The sequence below is a fragment of the Talpa europaea genome (assembly GCF_964194135.1).
Source record: "Talpa europaea genome assembly, chromosome: 5".
Lineage (NCBI taxonomy): Eukaryota > Metazoa > Chordata > Mammalia > Eulipotyphla > Talpidae > Talpa > Talpa europaea.
In genome coordinates, this window is record NC_140071.1 from 96712693 (window position 1) to 96739089 (window position 26397).

Genomic DNA, 26397 nt, shown 5'->3' on the forward strand with positions numbered 1-26397 from the left:
TAACGCTAATGTGGAGGGGACTATCTTCAACAGCTACATGAAACTGAGGCTACATTTATGAGTTAAATAACTCAAGTATTGTTTTAAAAAATAAGAATTATGTATTTCAAAAGCATTTAGGCTTGATTTTTGGAAGCTTAAGACTAGAAAATTGTGGTGTCATTAGCCAATTACATAACAACTCTATCATTTAAATTGAATTTCTTTATCTTTCTGTTGGCAGAAGTTACTCTGCTAAAATCTCCAACTCCAGGGAGATAACACAGGCTGGAAGGAGAAGAATCAAAGGGCAGAGAGTCTGCCAGCAGTGGTGGACATGCTTAATGTATTTAAAAGATTAATAAGCTATTGAAATTAAAATTGCCAACACAAAGCATGTTACACCAAACTCACAAATGTATGTGTAACAACCATATGGGCTATAGCTTAGGCCAATGGCTTGCTTTTATATTGTGACAGGCGTAGAGCAGGCCTTTTTTTTTTTTCGCTGTCATGACTGAAAAAAAAGCTTTTTATTTGTCACACAAATTAAAAATACACTCTTAAGTATAAGAACTCATGTTCATATTTTCCCCCCCAAGCACTGCAGAACATCAATTTTTTGGTGTGGTGCCAGAATAGGATACTGTAAAAATCTGAATGGCTTTCTCCTACTGAAGCAGTTTAAAATGGTCTTGTAATTTAGTAGCTTTTAATGACTGTAACAGTAATAATTATTTCTACATATAATGCAATATATTAACCACCATGGATAACAAAGTAGCAATACTTAAGATAATGAAGTACTTTTTCAGCATTATTTAAAATTTCCTGTAGGACTGAGTTGATTATAGGGAGCTTGGCTTAAAAATGCAGAAGCATTTTGGGTACATTTGATGGGCTTTACATTTCAGAGTTCTTTTCTCTTTCCTGCTTTTCCGTTACCCTTCTGCAGTTCACAAAGATATCCTCTAGAGCAAAATATTTTGTAATTTGTATGAGTTGCACTACCAATGATGTTAGGCTCTGCAAAGCCTCTGGCAGGTTTTAATTAGCTTATTTCAGACTCAGAAATGAATGAACTCTGCCTTCTAACTGCAAGAAAACTTCCCATTTTGTTTAGTGTTCTTTCCTCCTGACCATTTTTGTCTAAATGAGAAATAGTAATCTTTATAATCAACCTCATGAAAGCTTTTGCAAGGATTGAAACAACAAATTTGTTAAATGAGGAATGTATGAGTAAAAACTAGAGTGGAGTAGGTACCAGATGTCAAAAATATTATTTCTTACTTTTACTAAAAGCAGTAAATTATTCAGTAGTATTAAGGGTTTTCCAAAATACTAACACAGTGTTATATACATGGTAGATGCTCAAAATAATACTTGGTTTAATAGATATTTAATAGTTGAAGGTATACTTTGTTAGTGACACAGCATTTTATTTCTTTTTAATTATTTTTATTTTAAATATTCATTTTATTTATTTATGCATGTAAGAATTGGGGTGCATGCTAGATGTGGGGGTAGTGAGAGGATTCACCAGAGAACAGAATGGGGAGCAGAACAGGAGGACTGACTGAAATATGCTGCTAAGGGGAGCAGCAGGGGAGATAGGAGAGGTCTCCTGCTCCATGTGAGTTAGCTCCCTGGCCAGGGATCGAACTAGTGATAGATACAGTGGCTGCGGAGAGCTTCATAGTGCTGAGATTTAACCCCTTGAGCCACCAGAGAGACCCCACATCATTTTATTTCTAGCTTATATAACAAAATTGAAACCTGCTGTTTGAGAATGGCATAATCTAGGCAGCAGATATAAGTTGACAAATAGAGTTGGGAAAAAAGTGGCCCAGGTAAGTGGCAGAAAAAGTCACCTGTAAAGAGGCAGTTTTCTATGGATATGGTACAGTGAGAAATTCAAACAAGACGTCCAAATGTAGATGAACAGAAACCAGCACATAGCCTAAAGTTTTATGAAGATTAGAACAGTTTTCCAGGGAATTTCTTCTTCTGTTATTTTAGATGGTTACTTGCTTTCAAGGAACTTAATTGAGCTAAATCTAGATCTTTTGAGGTTTTCTATTATGGGTAATTGCCTCATTAAGAAACTGTAATGGGTACCTTGTTTTCTTAATGCTACTGTTGAGACTATAGTGATTGATTCCTTTTCTTTATAACTGAATTAGAAGCTTAATTAAGTTCATGGGTGTTTTTAAACTGTTTAAAATAGAGCTACTTCATTATTAATTTCTTAAGAGTGAAGCAAAAAGGGATATCAATACATTTTTCTTCTTTGATTAAAATGAGAAATGCTTTTAAATGGTTGAGTTAATGCACAGTCAAATTATTCATTACTTTGACTTTGTGTCTCAAATTGCACATTAGATAGAAAAAATATGAAAATACAAGTGTAGTTCTTACCCTTGTGTACTATTAGATAGGCATGGTTTTAAGTTCAAAGGTCATTATAGCCATAGAGCAATAAATAACTAGAGTTAAAGTGAATTATTTTAAATGTTGTACAATAATTTTTAAATTAATTGCTTTCTAATTATTTCATGTGATAGTTTTTTGCTTCTTCACTCTCTTTTAGGTTTAATAAAGCTTTTTTATTTCTTTTGCATCATTCTCCAATCTCTAAGGCCAACTTGTGTAGTGAAATATCTCACTATTTCCTTCCATCAGCAATTAAACCTGAACTTTTATGAGGAAATAAATTATCTTAAAATGAAAAGAAACTTTGATAGAATTGGAAAAATGTGAGAACATTTGACTGCTCATTTAGATTTTGGATGTGAGCTTAGAGGGAAAATATCTTGTATGGGAAGTCCTTAAGCAGAGTCCTAAAGTAGTGCTACCAATTATGGTGTGGATTTAGGAAAGAGAATCCTAATAGTTTTGAAAGAGATTAATCAAATTTTGATGACAGGAGATCTGAAAATAGCATAGTTGACTAGCATTGTTTCATTTTAAAATGCACCAGAATAGAGATTGATTAAAAACCCAGCAAAAAATAATGCACTGAATACTAAATAATTATGACACTTGTAGTACATGTTTAAGAGTGATGATTGAAATAACTGAACCACTTTTGAAAAATAGCATTGTAATAATATTGGAAATGAAGTATTGTTAATCCCTACATTTAGAACTATGATTAATATCTTAGTATTAGAGATATGTGATCTGTAATCAGGCTGAATATAAGTCAAATCCTAATTAATTCCATATTCATACAGCTCTAGAATAGGATCACAGTTGGTCCTTTTTTTCTTTTTTCTTTTTATAGTTGAAGAAGATAGATTGAACTGGTAGTTAAGTCATCTCCTGAAAGTCAGTTATCTCAAGTGTCATTCTCTAATATAGCTATACAACAGGTAGACTACAATAGAAATGGGCTATCTAGTAGTGGCAAAATAGCAAATATTCCATCCAAAAACAGGTAGCCAATTTATACACAAATGGGCACCACTTACTCATCCCTAATTCACCTTAGATTTCTTGCTCCTTTGATTGAATTGTAAATGTGTCTTAAAATTTCTTCACATTAAAAAATCTGTAGCCCAAAGAGATGGCTTTCTTTCCACCTCATTCCACATAGCTTAGGCACCTAAGCATAAATATCAATGCCCTTTAGTTTTTACTTTGCTTCCTCACATTATTGTGCCCCCCACAAGTTCTATGCACCTTTTTTTTTTCCCTGTCTGTTTGGCCTCTGAGCGTCTGTCTTTATGTTCAATATTTCTTCCAAAACAGTCTGCCCGCCAATTTTTTGTACTCCCTTTACACATTTGTGGTTCATGATATATTAGCACAAGTTATGTAAAATTTCAGGAAAGTTGTTTCTTGCTGAACAAATTGGTTTGACATAAAAGTGGAAACCAAGGGTTAATGAGGGGAGGAGTTATTAAAATTCAGTCCACTTAGTGCTGGTTAAGCAGGACCAAATTTGAGGAAAGGTGCTTGTTCTAATTGGCAAAGGTGTGGTGTATTTTTTTATATAAAAAGCAACATATAATCCCTTCCAACTCCATGCATGTTACTGCAAATGGCACAAGTTCATCCTTTTTGGTCACGGAGTAGTGTTCCATTGTGCTAAGAAAAATGGGTCAGAGGAAAAACGTCCAATAGTTGATAGTGTCAAATATATGTGGAATATAGATAAAGTAGACACAAAGGGTCAGGTAAACACAGCCAAACCCAAAAAGTAGCAGACTTTACAACTGAGACATTCAGAAGAGAAGGGGTGAGAATAAAGTGGGGAAGAAGCATGATGAACTGTGTTGGTGGACTATGATTGCTTTGGTTGTGGGAGCAGTATAGTAACAGCACCAGAAAGGAGGATCCTGTACTTCCGAAATACAAACATCAGTATAAACCAAGGGTACCTGAATATAAATTTATAAATAAATAAAAAGGAACATACAATTTTTAAACTTTCTTCATTAGTAGAGGGCATGCACTTTAACTTTTTTTGTTTGTTTTTAAAAGATCCATTTATTTATGCACACAGAGTGAGGGTACAGGCCAGAGATGCAGAGGGTGCGAGGACTCACCAGAGACAGAGTAGGGAAGAGAACAGGCAGACTAACTGAAATACACTGCTGAGGGGAGGAGTGGGCGAGCCAAGAGATGTCTGCTGCGCCATGTGGGTTTCTCCCTGGCCAGCCAGGGATCGAACTCATGCCGCAGAGGCTGTGGACAGCTTCAGAGTGTGGTGCTTAACCCCTTGCGCCACCAGGGAAGCCCTGCACTTTAACTTTAGAAGCATGTTCCAAGCTTGTCTATTGCAAACAATGGCCAGCACTTTTCAGTTTTTTCTAAATAGGCAGATGCACAGAAGATCTCTTTCCACCACCAGTGTGTATCCTTTGTGGAACAGGTGCTGAAAGTTATTTCTTTGGTTTGAAGCATGATGAATGGAAGTTTTTAGTTTTTATTCTGGTAGCTACTTTGAAGTTTTATTTTAAACATTGCTATTCTTCAAACTATATATCAGTTCATCTATTTAGACAGAAATAATAGTAAGAATACCTGGCACATGTTAGTGTTTATCATGCACCAGGCATTGAGCTTCATGAGCAAGCACACAAGTCTCCTTGTAACAATATGAGCAGTGCTGTTGTTTTACAGATTTTATAAATTAGAAAAGTACAGTGAAAAAAGATAAAATGCTGCAAATCAAATGACTCCCAAATGGCAGATTTAGTTTCCAAAGATCAAGAGCCCACATTCCTGACTGTTGCTTTCATCTTATTCAAAAGCATTGCAAATACTTACTGACATTCTTGATGGACACTCTACTCTTTTACCAAACACATTTTTTAATGGGTCACACTTTATATGTGAGGAAAAAAAAACCCAAAATTATAGAAACTATTTAGTTTCTTCCAGTAATTTGATTCATTGGTAAGATCACAACTGAGAAAAAATAGCTTCAATTTTTTTTTCTTTTTGTGGAAGAGTTGAGGTAAAAGAGGTCACTTATATAGTAACAACATATAATGAACAATTTGGCAAGTTTTCTTTTGATTTCTCATTGCAAAACAAATATGGACTTGTTAAGGAAAAATTGCAAGAGTTTCAGAACAAAGGAAAAAAAGAGTTTATTCTCACATCACACAAACCAAAATTATTAAAGAAAGTATTACGTCCAAATTTTTTTTTTTTTTTTTTTTTTTTTTTTTTAAAAACTCCTTTATATAGAGGCATGCTTTATTTATTTGTTTGCTGGTTTGTTTGTTTGTTTTGTTTATACATGCACTGGGTACAGTCAGAAGCGCGGGAGGGTGAGAGAATTCACCAGAGCCAGAGCGGGGAGCAGAGCAGGCAGAAGGACCGAAGTACACTGCTGAGGGGAGCAGCGGGCGGCAGGAGAGGTCTGCACGCCATGTGGGACCCTCCTCTGGTGGCCGGGGAGCAGCCGGGGATCGAACCGGCGCCGCAGAGGCCGCGCGCAGTTTCGCAACCCAGCGCTCAACCGCTGCGCCACCGGGGAGGCCCCAACGTCCAAATTTTTTCTGAATCTGTTTTTAAATGTTGTTGGAATTATACTATACAAATACTAATTTCTATCATTCTTTAAAATTACAGCATTATTGTTTTTTGATGTTATTGTATAGCTTTTGTAACAGCCACATAACATTTTACCAAGCCCTTTTTTTTTTTTGAAAGTCTATTCAATCTAGGAATCTACTGGATATTTTATAATTTTCAAAGATGGGCAGAGTACCCTTATAACTAATGCAAGACTAATTACTTTTATTGCACACTTGGTATTTTTTTTTTTTTTGAAAATTTATGTTTAAGTTTTTTTTTAAGATTTATTTATTTATTTATACAAGCACTAGGTACAGTCAGAAGTGCGGGAAGGTGAGGGAATTCACCAGAGCCAGAGCGGGGAACAGAACAGGCAGACAGTGTCTGCCAGACGGAGGACACTGCTGAGGGGAGCAGCGGGCGTGACAGGGGAGGCCTGGGTGCCATGTGGGACCCTCGCCGCAGCCTGGGATCGAACTGGGGATCTAGCCGGCACTGCAGAGGCTGCGGACAGCTTTGCAGCCCAGCGCTCAACTAACTGCTGCTCCACCGGGGAGACCCAACACACATTTCGTATTTTTGAAGGGAAAATAAGTAATTAAATAAATAGAATTAAGAAAGAATATATTTTTCCAAAGAAAATGCATCTTCCTTTATGTCATTAAGAGTTGTGTGAAACCATTTAAATAATTATACAAGTAAATTATTTCTGCACCACTGTTGTCACCCTCCTGGAATGCCTTTCTCTAATTGTCCTTCTCTCTCTAGACTGAATCATATATTAACTTTCTTAAACCTTTTCTCTTTTTGGTACCTTGCTTCATGAAACAAATTTAACTATGGGGTAGGAAACAGTAGGATTTTCTAACAAAGTTAATTTCATCAATTCTTCCTTGCATTTAAAATGTAGCTAAATATTAATATTAACGTTTTTATAATTGAACTATATGATGGCTATTTTGTGAAAATATATCCAAATTTAGAGTGTGGTGATATGATTTGGTTTAAAAAAAAGCTAGGAAAAAATAATCCTCCAAGTAACATCATGTCAACAGTTTGCAATAAAACTGAATGTATATCAGCATACCATTGATTACCCTGGAAGCATATCTCAAGTATGAGTGCTTTAATTCATTCCTTCATTTTTCTTTAACGTTAATTCAATCAGCAGTTCATTACTAGGCACCAAGAGACATCAGTGAATAAGACAGATCCAGTCTCTCTTTTGGTGGAATTTACCTTTAGGCTCAGGAGGCAGATAGCAAATATTACAAGTGATATGGAGAGAATAACTTAAGGAGACACATGTTAGTATATCAATAGGCAAATAATGATAATTTCAGGTAATGGGCAATAAAGAAAACAAAATGAAGTAAGGAAATAGTGAATGGATGGAAAAGAGTCTAGAGATACTCAGATACATGTGAATATGTGAATGCCTCCAGAGAGCTGCACAAATTGGATTATCCTCATTTGGTTTTATTTCTAAGGGTATATCATTTATCTAAATACCATCTAAATTAATACATTGTGGTGAATTAAACAAATTAAATATGCTCATTTGCTCGAGAATTTCTATTGTTGATCTGGGAACAAATAGTAAGCTCTCGCAGTTGCAGCTCTAACCTTGCCAATCACAGACTTCCTGTAAGTGCACTGCAGTTATTTGGAACCTTTTCTCGGTTGGCGTTGGCATGCTTTTGCTAGATTACATTTATGCATTAGTACCATCTGTGCCTGCTGTACCTTCTGTGAGTTAGCCCTGGCCAAATGACTGGCATTTATCTAGAAGTGAAGAGAGAGAGAGAGAGAGAGAAAGAGAGAGAGAGAGAGAGAGAGAGAGAGGGGTGAGGAGTGGGGAAGGGGGGAGGAGAGAAAGGAAGGGAGATCCATCCTAGATCCTAAAGCATTTATTTTATTCTGTTGACACAAGTGAAATTTAAGAAAAGAGACACATCTTTGATCAGTAAACATAAAATATTTACTACTAGTATCTCTACAAAAAAAAAAAACAACCCTCTTCATTTGCTTTATATGTGTGTGTGTAGCTATTTACTTTTTTTTTAGATTTTTTAAAAACTTATTTTTAAAAACTTATTTATTCATACAAGTACAAGAACTGGGTTACAAGGCCAAATGTGCAGGGATTCACCAGAGACAGAGTGGGGAGCAGAACAGGCAGACTGAATGAAATACACTGCTGAGGGGAGCAGCGGGTGAGTCAGGAGAGGTCTGCAGCAGCATGTGGGTAGCTCTCTGGCCCCTGGCTGGGGAAGGAACTTGTGCTGCAGTGGCTGCAGCTAGCTTCACAGGTTGTGTCCTAACTCCTTCTCCACAAAGAAGGCCCTGTAGCTATTTACTTTTAACCTGTGATATGCAAAAGAAGTAAAAATCAGGCATTTAAACAAGTAAATATAACTAAATATATCTGTAGAAATTTTAAATTGAGAAAAATCGTGTACAACCTGAATATTTGTATACCTTTTTTGTAGTGGTAGATATACATAATGTGAGTCTGGTTTCATTGATTAGATTTGGTAGATTGCTTGAATTGTACTGAATTTTGGTAAATGTGTTAAAATGTAAGCAAACATTTACAATCACACTTGGGAAAAAAATGACTTGATATTCAACATATAATCAGGGCACTTAATTTATTCTGTTGGTTCTTTGTGAGATTATATTATTTTAAATTATATGGTATTGCAAATATGCCAGCATCTTTCATACCTGTACATTCCTAGCTATTGTAAATAATGTTGCAATAAACACTGTAGAACATACTTTTTTTTTTTTTTTCAGTTGATGGTTTCATGTTCTTCAGATAGATGTTCAAAAGTGGAATTACTAGGTCATATGGTATTACCAGTTTTAGTTTAAGGTAACTCCAGATTGCTTTCCAAAATGTCTACACTGGTTTACATTCCCACCAGCAATATAATGGCATTTCACATCCTCTCCAGCACTTGTTGTTGGGATATTTTTGATATATAGTTTTCTCCTGGGTGTGAGGTGATTTCTCATTGTGGATTTGACCTGCATCTCCCTCATTCAAAGTGACAATGAATATTTTTTAGTGTATCTGTTTGCCTTCTGGAATTCCTCTTTGGTGTGTTTGTTCTGTCTTCTGCCCAATTATCAATTGGGTTGTTTGTTTCTTTATTACTAAATTGAGTAAGATTTTTTATACCTTGGATATTAACTACTTGTTTTGTTATGTGTAAATATCTTATCCCATTCAGTGGGATGTCTTTTTAATTTTTTTGTATTTTCTTCCTCTGTGTCAAAGTTTTTTTTTTAATTTATGGTAATCCCAATTGCTTATTTTTGCTCTTATTTCCCTTACCATAGGGTTGAGGCTCCAAAAACATCTTTATCACTAATGTCATGAAAATTATCTCCAATGTTTTCTTCTACATATTTTATTGTTGCAGGTCTTATATCTAAGTCTTTAATCCATTTTTAATTTACTTTTGTGCATAAAGCTTGAGAGTGATCCAACTTCATTCTTGTAGATGTGGCTGTCCAGTTTTCCCAGCACCGTTTGTTAAAGAGAGTCTCATTCCCCATTGTATAGTTGTGGCTCCTTTATCATGAATTAAGTATTGATATATATGTGGATTCAACTCTGTTCCATTTACCCATGTGTCTGTTTAATTACTGTTTCTCATGCAAACTTTTACATATAAATTATAATTTTCCTTCCGAACCTCAGAGTCAGATCTCTTTATGTGCTTCAATATGGCATCTGTCTTTCTCCTCTTTCTACCGACTTCTCTATATGGGAAGTCGACAAGTGGTTTGTAGTATGGTGAGGGTGAAACTGAAGCTTGTGAATCAAGTTAGACACATATCCTACTTCACTAATTACTGATTTATAGGCAGAATTGTGATTGTGATGTTTTGGTGAGTTAAAGATGCTGGTTTGCTAAATTCTCTCAAAAAATGTATGCAATAACTTATGAATCTCATATAGATTATTAAGTCTTAAAGAAATTGGGTTCAAACTCCAACTCAAAAACATTAGTTGATTTATTGAAAGTTTTCCAAAGCCATCATTTTGATCAATTTTAGGTATAAAGTTTTCACAAAGTGAAGAACATAGAACACTGCAGTCATTATTCAAGAACCTACTGATTGGTAGTACTTTCTAAGATCACTTTTTTATGCATTCCCGTTTTTGCCATAAAAGTGAAAGCAACAACAAAAAATGCTTCAAAAGTTCTTCTTGTCTAAAGAGCAGCTAAATTATGTTGTATTTTGTTTTGTCAGACTTTGGTTGCAAAAACTTACTTGCTCAGAGATATCACCTCTTTTAATGCATAGATGGAAGTTACTACACTGATAGTATCCACTGGTTATTGATTATTAATTTATTCACTAGCTGCTTATAAAGGTACAATTCTTAATATTACATAATAAGAAATAACCCCAAGTTACATAAAAAAAAAGATTCTCTTGATATAATCCTTTTAATATCTGAAATGGATTTTGTACAACCTGACCAATGAGCTACCAACTTTGGAAATTTTAAGTCCTAAAGGTCAGGACTCTCTCTACAGAGAGACTAGGTTTCTTCTACAGTTCTGAGTCTCAATAATCTGCATGATTTGATATTACTATAAAGTAACTTTTGAACCAGTATTTGTGCCTGGAATTCAGATTTGCTGCTTCTTATTTCCATATGCTCTGTTTTAAACATATGTTAAGTTGTATATTTAAAGCTAGAAGTACAAAAAACCCACATAAAAATATGTTTTCTTCATTATCAAAGGCTTCAATGCCATCATCATTTAGGAAAAAAAAGAAACATTGAATATAATTTAAGTCTGTAAAACAGACTTTTAATGGCACCAAATAGAATGAACATCTGGCTTTCTTTTTACAAGGTGCATTGGTGGTGTCAGAAGAAATTGAATAAAAATGCTGATACAGTTGAGGTTTGAGGTTTACCAATACAAGAATATTTTATTCATTCATTCTTCTCTAAGTTCCAGAGGTAGGTGTTGACTTTGATGAAAAAGCACAATGATGTATATTTAGAATGACCAGTCTTTCAAAAACATGCTGCCACATTTCATTGTGATCTCTTGTAGCCTTTCTGTGGTTTGCTAGGATGCTCAGAGAGCTACAGCTCAGCACAGCTCTATCAGGGCTTTGTGTTGGGGCATGACTACGTGCACCTTTGTTTTGTTTCAGTCAGTTATTTTCAGATGGCAATGTTATAAAATTGAATTTTCATAATCACGTTATTTATTTATTTATTTATTTTTAAAATAAATTTTATTTTTATATTCCCCATACAATTGCAACCCCCTTGTTTTGACCCCAATCCCTCCCCTCCCCGCCCCCCACCCCACATAGAGTGTCTCTGGTTCATAGTTGTTTGTTGATTTTGATTTTCACTTATAGTTATTCATTTTCCTGGTCCCTTATTTAAGTTTTCTAGATTCCTGCTATGAGTGAGACCATCCGGTACTTTTCTTTTTCTTTCTGGCTTATTTCGCTGAGCATGATCCTTTCCAGTGCCATCCATGTTGCTGCAAATTGCATGTGTTTTATCTTTTTTGAATGCTGAGTAATATTCCAAGGTGTATATGTACCATATCTTCTTGATCCAGTCATCTATTTTTGGGCATTTGGGTTGTTTCCAAAGCTTAGCTATTGTAAATAGTGCTGCTCTAAACATAGGGGTGCAGGTGCTCTTTGGAATTGATGTTTCTGTGTCCTTTGGGTAAATACCTAGGAGTGGAATTGCTGGATCCTATGGAAGCTCTATGCTTAGTAGGTCCAGAAATCTCCACACAGCTCTCCATAGTGGTTGGACCAGTTTGCACTTCCACCAACAGTGCAGGACAGTTCCTTTTTCTCCACATCCTCACCAACATTTGTTGTTACTAGTTTTTTTAATATGTGCCATTCTCACTGGTGTAAGATGGTATCTCATGGTAGTTTTGATTTGCATTTCCCTGATTACAAGTGATATTGAGCATTTTTTCATATGCCTGTTGGCCATTTGCATTTCCTCTTCAGAGAAGTTTCTTTTTAGCTCATCTGCCCATTTTTTGACTGGATTATTTTCTTTGTTGTTGTTGAGTCTCATCAGCTCTTTGCAGATTTTTGTGATCAGTCCTTTATCATTAGTGTTGTGTGCAAAAATGTTCTCCCAGTAGGTGGGGTTACTCTTTGTTTTTGTTATTGTCTCTTTTGCTGTGCAGAAGCTCTTTAATTTGATGTAGTTCTAGCTGTTTATCTTTGCCTTCACTATCACTGCTTTGGGTGATGTGTCCGTAAAGATGTCTTTGATGTGCAAATCACGTAGTGTTTCACCTATATTTCCTTCTATGTATTTTATGGTTTCAGGTCTTATGTCTAGTTCTTTAATCCATTTTGAGTTGGTTTTTGTGTATGGTGTGAGGTAGTGGTCAAGCTTCATTCTTTTGCATGTAGCTACCCAGTTTTCCTAGCACCATTTATTGAACAAACTTTCTTTGCTCCAATGCATAGTCTTTGCTCCTTTGTCAAAGATTAGTTGACCATAAATATGTGGGTTTATTTCTGGATTTTCTATTCGATTCCATTGTTCTGTGTGTCTGTTCTTGTTCCAATACCATGCAGTTTTGATTCGAAATAGAACACCTAAACAGACCAATTACAATTAGCGAAATTGAAATGGTAATCAAAAACCTCCCCAAAAACAAAAGCCCAGGACCTGATGGATTTACAAATGAATTCTACCAAACATTCAGAGACGAATTAGTGCCTATCCTTCACAAACTCTTCCAAAAAATTGAGAAGGAAGGGACAATACCAAACACGTTCTATGAAGCCAACATTACACTAATACCAAAACCGAACAAGGACAACACAAAAAAAGAAAACTACAGGCCAATCTCCCTAATGAACACTGATGCAAAAATCCTCAATAAAATTTTAGCTATCAGAATCCAACAATGTATCCATAAGATAATTCACCACGACCAAGTTGGATTCATTCCAGGGGCACAAGGATGGTTTAACATCCGAAAATCAATCAACGTTATCCAACACATCAACAAAAAGAAATATAAAAACCATATGATAATATCAATAGATGCTGAGAAAGCTTTCGACAAAGTGCAACACCCATTCATGATAAAAGCCCTTGAAATTCTTGGGATACAAGGAACATACCTCAACATCATAAAGGCCATCTATGACAAGCCAACAGCCAGTATCATTCTCAATGGTGAAAAGCTGAAAGCAATTCCATTAAGATCTGGAACAAGACAAGGATGTCCACTCTCACCATTGCTTTTCAATATAATACTGGAAGTCCTAGCCAGGGCAATAAGACAAGAGAAAGACATCCAAGGAATCCAAATAGGAAAAGAAGAAGTCAAACTATCACTATTTGCAGACGATATGATATTATACATAGAGAACCCCAAAAACTCCACAGAAAAGCTAATTCAACTCATCAATCAGTTCAGTAAAGTGGCAGGATACAAAATCAACACGCAAAAGTCAGTAGCCTTCCTATACACAAACAATAAATCTGAAGAAGAAGAAATCAAAAAGACCATCCCTTTTGTTATTGAAACAAAAAAAATCAAATATTTGGGAATAAATCTAACAAAAGAGGTAAAGGACCTATACAAAGAAAACTATAAAACACTGTTAAAAGAAATAGAAGAAGATACAAAGAAATGGAGAGACATCCCCTGCTCATGGATTGGAAGAATAAACATTATTAAAATGGCCATCCTTCCAAAAGCAATATACAGATTCAATGCTATTCCAATCAAAATTTCAATGTCATTCTTCAAAGAAATAGAACAATTATTGATGAAATTCATATGGAATCACAAAAAACCCCGAATAGCCAAAGCTCTCCTGAAAAAAAAAGAAGGGAATGGAGGCATCAGACTCCCAGACTTCAAACTATACTACAAAGCCATAATCATCAACACTGCATGGTATTGGAACAAGAACAGACATACAGACCAATGGAATCGAATAGAAAATCCAGAAATAAACCCACAGATTTATGGTCAACTAATCTTTGACAAAGGAGCAAAGACTATGCATTGGAGCAAAGAAAGTTTGTTCAATAAATGGTGCTGGGAAAACTGGGTCGCTACATGCAAAAGAATGAAGCTTGACCACCACCTCACACCATACACAAAAATCAACTCAAAATGGATTAAAGAACTAGACATAAGACCTGAAACCATAAAATATATAGAAGGAAATATAGGCGAAACACTACGTGATTTGCACATCAAAGACATCTTTACAGACACATCACCCAAAGCAGTGATAGTGAAGGCAAAGATAAACAGCTGGGACTATATCAAATTAAAGAGCTTTTGCACAGCAAAAGAGACAATAACAAAAACAAAGAGAAACCCCACCAACTGGGAGAACATTTTTGCACCCAACACTAATGATAAAGGACTGATCACAAAAATCTGCAAAGAGCTGATGAGACTCAACAACAACAAAGAAAATAATCCAGTCAAAAAATGGGCAGAAGAGCTAAAAAGAAACTTCTCTGAAGAGGAAATGCAAATGGCCAACAGGCATATGAAAAAATGTTCAACATCACTTGTCATCAGGGAAATGCAAATCAAAACTACCATGAGATACCATCTTACACCAGTGAGAATGGCACATATTAAAAAAACTAGCAACAACAAATGTTGGCGAGGGTGTGGAGAAAAAGGAACTCTTCTGCACTGTTGGTGGGAGTGCAAACTGGTCCAACCACTGTGGAAAGCTGTGTGGAGATTTCTGGACCTACTAAACATAGAGCTTCCATATGACCCAGCAATTCCACTCCTAGGTATTTACCCAAAGGACACAGAAACATCAATTCCAAAGAACACCTGCACCCCTATGTTTATAGCAGCACTGTTTACAATAGCTAAGCTTTGGAAACCACCCAAATGCCCAAAAATAGATGACTGGATCAAGAAGATGTGGTACATATATACCATGGAATATTACTCAGCATTCAAAAAAGATAAACACATGCAATTTGCTGCAACATGGATGGCGCTGGAAGGGATCATGCTCAGCGAAATAAGCCAAAAAGAAAAAGAAAAATACCGGATGGTCTCACTCATAGCAGGAATCTAGAAAACTTAAATAAGGGACCAGGAAAATGAATAACTATAAGAAAGTGAAAATCAAAATCAACAAAAAACTATGAACCAGAGACACTTTTAGGGGGGCGGGGGCGGGAGGGGAGGGATTGGGGTCAGAATGGGGGGCTGCAATTGTATGGGGAATATAACAATAAAATTTATTAAAAAAAAAAAAAACTCAGTACAATAACACACAAAAAAAAAAAGTATAGCAGAGACTAAATTTAAAGAAAGTAAGCTTTTGTGGACACCAGACTTTTTTTTACTATTATGAAAGGCCCTTTCTTGTCTTTTTCTTTCATGTTGCTGGCCCTGAGGAATGTTCTGCGCTCCTGTTTTGCCCTAGGAGTAATAAATTTTCTAGTAATCTTTCACCAGAGGAAGAAAACTCAAACCATGCCTTGCAGATTAAGAACTTTTTGTTAATTTTAAATAAGATTTAGTAATTAGAATTGATTTATCAAGTTATGTTTCATTCATTTTGAGAAAGTTTTCATCTTTTTAACAACCCAAATCTTTATTGTTGAGAGTCCAGTATCAACTAAATCTTCAACTTTCACATTTGTTCACAAATGCCATAAACTTTAAAAAAAAGACGTATTTGGGGAAATCTGCAAGAATTGTGCTATATTGCTTTCCATTTAACGGTGTTAAAATGAATAAATATAGAATAATTCCTCCTTGATAGTTTACTGGGTTTTTGGAATTTTACTGAAACATATAGAGATAGTCAGTGGGTGTGGTATACTACTTTTGTGAAGAAACATCGTGTTTCTTAAATATTGATTTCCTAGCAGGGAATAGCAAAGGTATAAAGAAAAATAAATGACCTGGAAATCAATTAATTAATGGGGTATTAATTTAATGTTTTACTGCTTCATATGAATAGATGTAGTTAGGTTGCTATTAATGTCCTCTTCCTGCTTGTCAAAACATGTGTAGTATTTAGATTTAAGAATCATAGTGGAACTAGGAACTTTTATCTCTATTTTCTCTTCCTGTTGATGGTTTCAAGCACGAAACGCATCTCACTTCCTACCATCTGTTCTCTATTTAAAATTGACATCAAGTTCAGTTCCTCTCTGATGCCTACTTGTTCCCAGCTTAGAACACTTTTATCCACCAACTCAGCTATTTCCCAATTAGCCTACAATTGGGCCAACACATAAGAAATAAGACCTCTAGGACTACTTGAATATGGTACGTGTAACCAAATAAACTTTGGTTTATTCGTTATTTGGCTTAAGGAAGACTTTTTATCCAAGGAATGATTGCTGCTATTGCTTAGTTGCAAGTCAGTTAATAAACACTAAAATGCAGTTATGTAGTTTTGTATTTGTATGCTTAGGTAAATAAACCCTTGTATTTTATTTTATTACTTGCTAACAATTATGTTGTTAGATAAGACTATTTCAATGTTCAAATGAAAATTGATATTGATATCAATTATATGTCTCAGAGCTATAGCTGCATAGATAAAATTTAATTTCAAACCCAATAGTTATTAAGTCAGCAAATAATTTTAAACACTTCAAACTGCTGGGTGAATACTGTCTTAGACATTTGCAAAATGGTAATAAAAGAAAACAACATGAAGCTTACAGTCTAAGAAAGAGGATGCACTTTAACCAAATACTTAGATTTGTCTGTTAAGAAAGTTAGTAATAGAAGGGTTGTTATAATGCTGAATACATTTTGATGTATTCATTCTAATTAATTATTATTTATTATTAATATATTATTAATTATTCTAGCACACATTCTAATACATTAGAATTATATTTTCTTCTGCTTAAAAAAGATTTATTTTAGTTGTTCATCCAAGAACTAGGATATAGGCCAGAGGTTGGGGGGGGTTGAGAGGATTAACCAGAGAGAGTAGGGAGCAGAACAGGCAGATTTACTGAAATACACCACTGAGGGGAGCAGCAAGTGAGACAGGAGAGGTTTGCTGTGCCATGTGGGTTATCTCCCTGGCCAGGGATTGAACTCGCGCTACAGACGCTTCATTGTGCTGAGCTTTAGCCCCTAGCACCACCAGGGAGGCCCAGAATTTATATTTTCTGTAGCAGGATAAATTATTAGGCAAATTGCATTATTTTTGCTTTAGAAAACCATTTTATTTTTTAAATTTTCTGTGTGGTACATATACACCATGGAATATTACTCAGCATTCAAAAAAGATAAACAAATGCAATTTGTAGCAACATGGATGGCACTGGAAGGGATCATGCTCAGTGAAATAAGCCAGAAAGAAAAAGAAAAATATCGGATGGTCTCACTCATAGCAGGAATCTAGAAAACTTAAATAAGGGACCAGGAAAAAGAATAATTTAAGAAAGAAAATATCAAAATCAACAAACAACTATGAACCAGAGACATTCTATGGGGGGTGGGGGGCGGGGAGGGGAGGGATTTGGGTCAAAATAAGGGGGTTATAATCATATGGGGAATATAAAAATAAAATTTAAATTAAAAAAATAACATTTTTTTAGATTAAGATAATAACTATGGTTTGCAATACTGTATATGATTTAAGGGTGTGGGTCCCAGCTGTTCAGATGTGTGTTGCCATGGCGACCACTAAGGCACCCCTAGTGCTGCAGCACAGTCCCCTGGGTCTCCTTTTCAGATTGTGTCCCACTTTTCTCCTCCTGCTTAGTGGTCTCAGTTCTGCAGTCAGACTTCTAAGGTATGTTTTAGTTTAGTTTTGTCTGTTCTTTGTTTTGTTTCTTTAAATTCCACAGGATTGGAATCATGTGGTGTTTGTCTTTCTCCTGCTGACTTATTTCACTTATAACCCACTCCAGTTCCATCCAAGTTGAAATGATCTCTTTATATTCACATCTATTTACTGGACATAGATCTGTTTTTCTCCATCTATCCATCCATCCATCCTTCAGTCCTTCCATCCATTCATTCATCCATTTTGCACTAACACTAGACCCAAAATTTGACTTGTAGTTAGACCTGTACTGTACTTTGCAGTTCTGTGATTTATGTAGAGTGAATTACATATGTAAAATCAAATGGAGATTAAATAACCAAATCCAGGCACTTTTTGGTTTTTGACTGTGAAATGTATATCTTTCACATATATGAGATCCTTGCACCAGGAAACAATCTGTCCTTGGTATACAGAGGTAATTTTATACAGATGAATAAATAGTATTTTAAACACTGTCATGATAATTTTTGTTTGGTTATGTAAATATATCTATATGTTTGTGCATATGTATAGATGTTTAAACCTTGAAAGTTTATTCTTTCCATTTTGAGGAGGTTAATTGTATCTCTAGAAATGGTTTAATATTTCTACAGTTATTTTAAGATGCAGTCATTAGCTGATATGCATTTAGACTAGGAATACCTGTATTGATTATGTAACAAAATTAATACATGTTTATTTTCATTTCAAAGTATGGGCAAGGAATTCCCATTAAAAGCTGTTGTATATCCATTGACCAGTGAAGTAATATCTGGGTCACAGTGAAGTGGCCTGGGTCACAGTGGCATTCTGTCTTTGCAGTGTAAATCCCTGTGAAGATACACTACAGGAATATTCAGAGTTGTTTCTGTACATAAAAGCTGGGGCAGTTTTCATGCTGTTATCTGCCTAAATTTAGTATATATGATTTAAGATGCTGCTTGAAGCTTTGTTCCCCATGGTATAAATTTAGAAATAAATGTAGTCATTAGATTGCTGCTCTAGCAGTTTAGAATGTAGAAGTATAAAGTGTAAGTATAATGTTCTAATCCACATTACTTATGTGTTATAGGTAAGTATGTATCATTTCATATCTAATTAGATCTAAATCTAATTAACATATAAATATTAATCTGTAATAAATATTCAAAATTGAATCCTAACTTTTAGGATTTAAATGTCCTTTTATTAGATTTTATTTTAGAATAAGAATGTCTGTTTATTAGTTTAGACAATTGTTTAAATTTTTATACAAATATTTAAAGAAAATGACTTAAGCATAAATTTCTTCTCTAGAAGTTGAATACACACATATGTCTTCTATTAGGATGGAATATCTGGAATGAAATCACTGAACACTTGCTGTGTTGAAAGAAAATAACATCACAATAACTAATTTTCCAAGAAAGCTTTAGGCAGATTTCAATAAAACACTATTATTTAGGGCCTCCCCGGTGGTGCAGCTGTTGAGCACTGGGTTGCGAAGCTGCCCAAAGCCTCTGCAGCGCTGGTTCCATCCCCAGCTGCTCCCCAGCCACCTGAGGAGGGTCCCACATGGCGCGCAGACCTCTCCTGCCCCCCGCTGCTCCCCTCAGCAGTGTACTTCGGTCCTTCTGCCTGCTCCGCTCCCTGCTCTGGCTCTGGTGAATTCTCTCACCTTCCCGCGCTTCTGACTGTACCCAGTGCTTGTATAAATAAATAAATCTTAAAAAAAAAAAACCCTATTATTTATAATAAAAAAAACAATTCCTAATTGCTTTTCAAAGTGAAGTTTTAAAAACTGAACATTTCTTAAGTATTTTAATTGACAATATAAAGTATCAATTTTAAAACTTAAGAAATTGTCAACACTTGTTTATCTTTGAAAGACCATATTAGATATTTGCTCTTAGTCTCAAGTTAGCTGTGAATTTAGTTGTCTGCCAAAGAACCCAAAGAAATGTAGATACTTTTAAGTAGAAACAGCTAATGAAAATCTGTGTTTATCAAGTAGAAGCTGACTTTATCAACATATTTTTAGTCATTAGTATTTTGACTGGCACAATATACACTGTTTTAGGGTCCCTAAAGTGAGGGTTTAATTCTTAGAAATTTAGTTGGGGATAAGTTGTTGTGTCCCTAGGATCATATATATTAGGAAATATCTTTCAATAAATATTTTTAGTGCTGATTATGTATTAGTATTCAGGATTTTTCTTTAAATGTGCCTAAAACAGATGATAAATGAATTATCTCAATGTCTAATTTTCTAAGAAAAATTAATGAATTGCATCTAAAATTTTTCTCTCTGTGGTATTAATTATTGAGGTTAAAAGTTTATGTCTAGAATCACTCTAGTGAAAATTAGTATGTTTATGTAAATTAATTTATTCTTACCTGATTAGACATTAGTAATATAATGTGCCCTTAATTTGAATTTTCTGATATTTTCTAGAATAGATTATTCAAATATAGATGACTACTCAGCCATTGACATATGTTTGAGTTCTTAATTCTGATATTGTCTGTTGAGTATGCACTTTTGTGTGTGTGTTTGTGTGTGTGTGTGTGTGTGTGTGTGTGGTGGATGTTGGTACATGTGATTCTTAAGAAATTTGCAAAGTAAGTTACCATCTTCCCTCAGTCTGCTCTAAAGTCATGAGAGGGCCTCCCCGGTGGCGCAGCGGTTGAGCGCTGGGTTGCGAAGCTGCCTGCGGCCTCTGCTGCGCCAGTTTGATCCCCGGCTGCTCCCCGGCCACTGGAGGAGGGTCCCACATGGCGCGCAGAACTCTCCTGCCTCCCGCTGCTCCCCTCAGCAGTGTACTTCGGTCCTTCTGCCTGCTCTGCTCCCCGCTTTGGCTCTGGTGAATCCTCTCACCCTCCCGTGCTTCTGACTGTACCCAGTGCATGTATAAATGAAACAAACAAACAAATAAATAAATAAAAACATGCCTCTATAAAAAAAAAAATAAAAAAAAAATAAAGTCATGAGAAAGGAGCCAGATGTTAACATTGTATAAGTGGCAACTTAACTTTTTGAAAAGAGGATTTATCACAATTATCACTACAAGACTTTGTATGATAGAGTCTCTTTGCTCTCTTACCTTATCTTCTGCTTTTTCCATAGTGTAACCTATTCCTGCCACACTATCGGTATTATTTCCTACAAATTCCCCAAAGATTTCTCTGCACCGCCTTTGTATTGATGGCTTATCTACCATAGTCTTCCCCAGATAGTCTCATTTCATTGATTTCCTTTGAATCTCTGCCCAAGTGCTACCTGAAAACGTTTTTATACAATTGCATTTCTTCCAACACTGTTCCCCAACACACACTCATATATACTGGTATTCTACACCCCTTACCCTGAATAAGGTTCACCTTTTTTCTTTTGGCAAGCATTATTTGTCCGTGGTGCTGTGCACTTTTTAATGCAGTGCAGCAGTTGTTATATTAGTGATGCTAAGATAAGAGAAAGTAGGTGCTATAAGCTTATTTTGTCATTCTGATTATATTTTGTCATTCTGATTATATTTTTTACATTATTCAAAAACATTATTCCATTTTTTCCTGTCTAATTTTCCATTTTGTTCTTATTTATAGTTTACATATTTCTACTGAAATTCACCATATTTTCATACATGCTATCTACCATTCATACTAACACTTTTAATATTTGTGTCAATTACTTTAAAGTCCGTGTCTACTAACTATGGACTTGTGTTTTCTTTTGATTATGAGTCATATTTTCTTGCTTCTCTATGTATACCATAGTTTATGCTTTAATGCTGAACTTTATGCATTAAGAGATAAGACTAACCTAGATAATATTTTTCTCTAGAAGAGTACATACCACTTCTTCTGTTATGTTGCTAATCTGTAGTTCAGCTGGGCCCCTGTTTGTTTTAGTTGTTCTTTATTACCTACTGACTTCAACAGTTTTGAAAGTGGGATCAGAGATTTTCTTTAGATGTGCTTTCTATCTCTTTCTGCTTTACAGCCCACCTGTGACCATCTTATGTTTTAGGCAGGTTTCTTGTTCTCCACCTACCATCTGCCACCACCACTTTCTGTACCTTGAGAAACAGGTTTCCATATAAATCTACCATCTACAAATTTAAGGACCATGGCTTCTGAGAAGACATGATGAGTCTTCAAGGGATTTTTTCCTCTGTTCTGTTCCCAGGTTTCAACAGGTTGCTGTTGTATGGTTCAGGAAAGCCCTGTGTCTCATACAACTATTTTTCTCATTCCTTTTGCAATGCCCAAAATCTTCAGTGGGCTGCTGCTGTTTTCTTTTTTTTTTTTTAATAGAGGCATGTTTTATTTATTTATTTGTTTGTTTGTTTGTTTTGTTTATACATGCACTGGGTACAGTCAGAAGCGCGGGAGGGTGAGAGAATTCACCAGAGCCAAAGCGGGGAGCAGAGCAGGCAGAAGGACCGAAGTACACTGCTGAGGGGAGCAGCGGGGGGCAGGAGAGGTCTGAGCGCCATGTGGGATTCTCCTCCGGTGGCCGGGGAGCAGCCGGGGATCGAACTGGCGCCGCAGAGGCTGCGGGCAGCTTCGCAACCCAGCGCTCAACCACTGGCTGCTGCTGTTTTCTTAGGGAAGTCCCTTCATGCATTTCGAGGAGAAAAAAATTTCTCTACCCTCCTGCTTTTCTCCCAGCCTTCCATTGACTAATCCTTTGCTCTCAAGGAAAACCTCACGTAATGTGGATAGTCTCACTCATATTTTCCACCATGTCCTAGTTTTAGACAGGGTTCTACTTTACACTTGGTGAAGGTTATTTTAGTTTGTAGTGATTTCTTTTTATTTCGTGACTTTTTGGGAAAGTGGTAAGTATCTACATGGTTGCATTTGATGTTATATAATAAAAATACTGATCAAAAATATCTCATTTATATCCTTAGCCACTCTACTATGCACACTCCTTCTACCTATCTGTAACTAATTCTATTTTAAAGTTTATTTTATTTTCTTAAAAATAAAAGTATACATTGATCCCAGTATATTTTTCTTCTTTGTAACATGAAATATAGTGTGCATTCTTTATGCACTTTGATGTTTTCTCTTAAATAAATCCGGATCATCATTCCACAATGGTGTATATAGAGTCTCCTTTCTTTCTGATGTTGCATTTTATTTATCATGTTCCATCATCTATCTTTATAATTTAATCATCTTGTCCATAATGATGGATCTGACTTGTTTCCAGTATTTAATACCAATAATCCTACAATGTGCATTTGCAAAATTTATTTTCTATAGCTTTGAGTTTCATATTTAAATGGTCAATTTTTTTCTATTGGTTGAAGACCTAAGATTTAATCAGCACTCTAATTGAGGTTAAAAAGATGAAAATAATTCTTATACTACCTATGTTGTGCCCAATGACAAAATACCAATTAAAAAGTCATCCAATATTCTGTTCTGGTTGCTCTGATTTTATGTATTTATCTCTTCTGGGCATATACTTCCAGTTTAACTTATCATGAGACCCAAGAAAAGATATTGGTAGTAATGATTTCTGAAGTAATGATTTCTTTCTTATAAGTACCAAGGTGTTTATTTCATATCTTACTTGAATGAAACATTTCATTAACTGCCAACTATATGAAATCTCAAGAAAAACTGAGTTATGGATGTTTGCAAAAATAAATATTAACTAAAGAGTCACTAGAATTTTGCAGATACCTTAACAGAATAGAGAGAAAAAAATTGAAGGTAAATTTGTCAGACAAACTCAGAACTTTCCTTATGATATGCACTGACTATCTATGCACTGAAATTCCATATGGTATGTGGTCTCCACTTTAAAATTGGACATTTATAAGTTGGGCTTCCACTAGAAAAGAATGTATGAAATGTTTATTTCAGATCAAAATCTTGCAGTTTTATTTTGAGTAGAGGGTATCATAGAGTCTCATATATCCCTAGATCTACATAGATAGACATATAGAGAGAACAATATTTATTTCAATTTCTAGCTAGATCTCTATGCATATATACATATCTCTTCTCTTTACCTGCCTCTATCTTCTTGTGTGTGTGTGTGTAGTATGTATCTTCTCTTCTGTCGTTCTTCCAGAGAACTATTGTGTCTGAAGTCAGCATTCTTTCCTGATAATTCATGTTTTTAGGACCTCTCGAATTGTCTTTTGTCTATTTCTATGTGTACCTGTGCTTTGTGTACAATTTAAAATTTGAATCACGGTTTGCTGTTGCACAAAGCATGAAGGTTTGTAAACTCTTTTTAGAAGTGGAGATATAAATAAATCAGCTATCTGTGTTTGAAAAGTCTAAACTAAAGTACAGTTGTATGCTTCAGCTTGTCAATGGATATTTATGAGGTGAGCATAATGCACTAACAGTTATAGCAGTGAAATATATCCTGTGCAGATAGCTAGTAAAGGAGCTCACAAATGTTAATGCCAGCAGAATTTTAATGCTCAAGAGATGGGAATCATGGCACTTGGCTCTGGTTAATGTTGCTCTCACCGGTCATAGTGAAAACGAATGGGTAAAATCAGTTTTCAGATATTGTAACCGAGTCAGGGGTCTAGATACTTAACCAGCAGAAACTACCATTGTGTTATTTTCATCTCTTGGCTTAGTTAACTGAAGAGAATTAATATGGTACCAGACATTTTAATTTTGGTTGTCAGCTTATTATGGGCCCTAAGCAAAGGTATTGCCAACAATAATTTCAAGAAAAATGCTGGTGAACTTCTTACTCAATAGATACGTGTTATTGCCTAAAAATCATTTAAGTAAAGTTAAAGTTGATAGATTCTCATTGTGAATTGAGCCTTTATTATGCCAATATTTTATTGTTGATTATCTTTTGTACATTCTGTTTTTTCTAATACTGAGGGAGAGTGAAATAGTAAAGCTTTCACTCAGAATTCTGCTCTGAGAGATGAATTGGGCTGTTAATACATTTATAATTTATTTAGAATGATACTGTGTTTTTTTTTCACCTAGCAAAGAAATTTTCAGTATTTAGACCTCTTGAATTTATACTCTTAGAAAAACTTTTTTAGATTATATGAAAAAAGTATAGTTTCAAAATGCTTGTATGTACAGTCCTCATGTTACTCTTAATCAAACAATGTGTTTTGTTCCTTTTCAATATTACCATATATTGGATATTTAAGACAAACTTATTGTTCACATTTAGAGTTAAATAATAGGTTTGAAAATGTGAAATTAGAAATCAGATATTATAAGAAACAGAAAAATCTCAGTAGGGTGTTTATCCTGAACCTACACTAGAAAGTAGTACTCTAGCTTCTGGCCTATGGAGGAACTTGGATGTGATTTGTGTAGAAGTAGTGCCAACAAAGGACAAGGGAGGGATTCTTTACCACTAATTGGAAACTTTGTTTTCAGATAATTCGTACATTATTTACAATTATATATGAAACAATTTGACTCCAACCTTCTTTGAACTGCTAAGGAATTGGAATGGAAAGTCTCTTTAGAAATATGCAATGCAAATATATAGTCGCTGTGTGGAGAGAACACATGGTGGTATGCAGTTATGAGGAGTAGTCAACAATAGTAAATAAGATGGTTACTAAATCTCTTGCAAAGCCTTTTGTAAAATAGAATCACAAGAGGAGGGTATCTCTTCTCTACCTCACCAATTCCTTATCTTCAAATTCTTACCACCTCTTAAATGCATTTCTCACATGAACATTTTTGAAGCATCAGTTTTATAACAGTTTTAGAAGCATCGGATTGTGTCAAGGAGTACTTTAACTTCAATTCATTATAGAAAGAAACATATAGTGCATCTCTGATACCTTACTGCTAGGATAGTAATGCTGTATTTTAAATACAAATACTATTTCTATCTTCCATACTGTTTTTTCACACAAAATTTCCATACCATTTTGTGGGTGAACTTTATTCAGTCTTTACAGAATGAGCCATCATGCTTTGACCCAAGAGCAAAAGATCTTATGACTTCATGTTTCATCTTAACATTGAACTCTCCCTGGGTATTCACTTACTAGATCATGGTAGACAATAAGATGTTCTGATGCTTTTTAATAATTGTTTTAGTATTTAAATATGGATTTGTTTCTTTTCTAGGGCCGGTGCATAAACTTCTCCCGAGTTCCATCTCAGTAAAGGAAACCAAGAAGATCAAGAAAGTGTCAAGATTGTCCATCTTCACACTGCTGATTTCCAACCCAACAGAAAAACAAGTGTATTTCAGAAGTTTTGGGAAGAGCAGCTTTATTCCTTCCAGTCAGGAAATGTTTTCTCTGCCTTCTGCTTTGCTTACACCAAACATTTTCAAACACTTGTTCTGCCATCTACATGGGTGTTTATGAAACCCAGTGGTAACTCATGATTCATGACACTGAAAAGAAAGAGGGTTAATCTACATGCTATAGTTTATACAGAAAGTTAGTTTGAATGTGTAGAAAAGACAAAAGCATGAAGATGGAGAGCATGGAGATGACATAAAAATGGAGCCCACAAAACAACTAGCTGTGGTTGATTGTTCACGGAGAAAGGAGTGTTTACCATGGAAACATGGCACTC

At 35.2% G+C, this 26397-nt stretch overlaps 1 protein-coding gene across 1 annotated transcript in view; it reads left to right on the plus strand.

Moving 5' to 3' along the window:
- ANTXR2 (ANTXR cell adhesion molecule 2) overlaps positions 1 to 25977 on the plus strand; it is a gene marked incomplete at both ends in the record, with an annotated part of 146940 nt that extends 120963 nt beyond the window's left edge. Inside the window, one exon of the mRNA XM_084233284.1 lies at positions 25939 to 25977. Coding sequence (XP_084089410.1) covers positions 25939 to 25977 — 39 coding nt within the window. The remainder of the gene's footprint in view (positions 1 to 25938) is intronic.
- Positions 25978 to 26397: the final 420 nt, after the last annotated feature.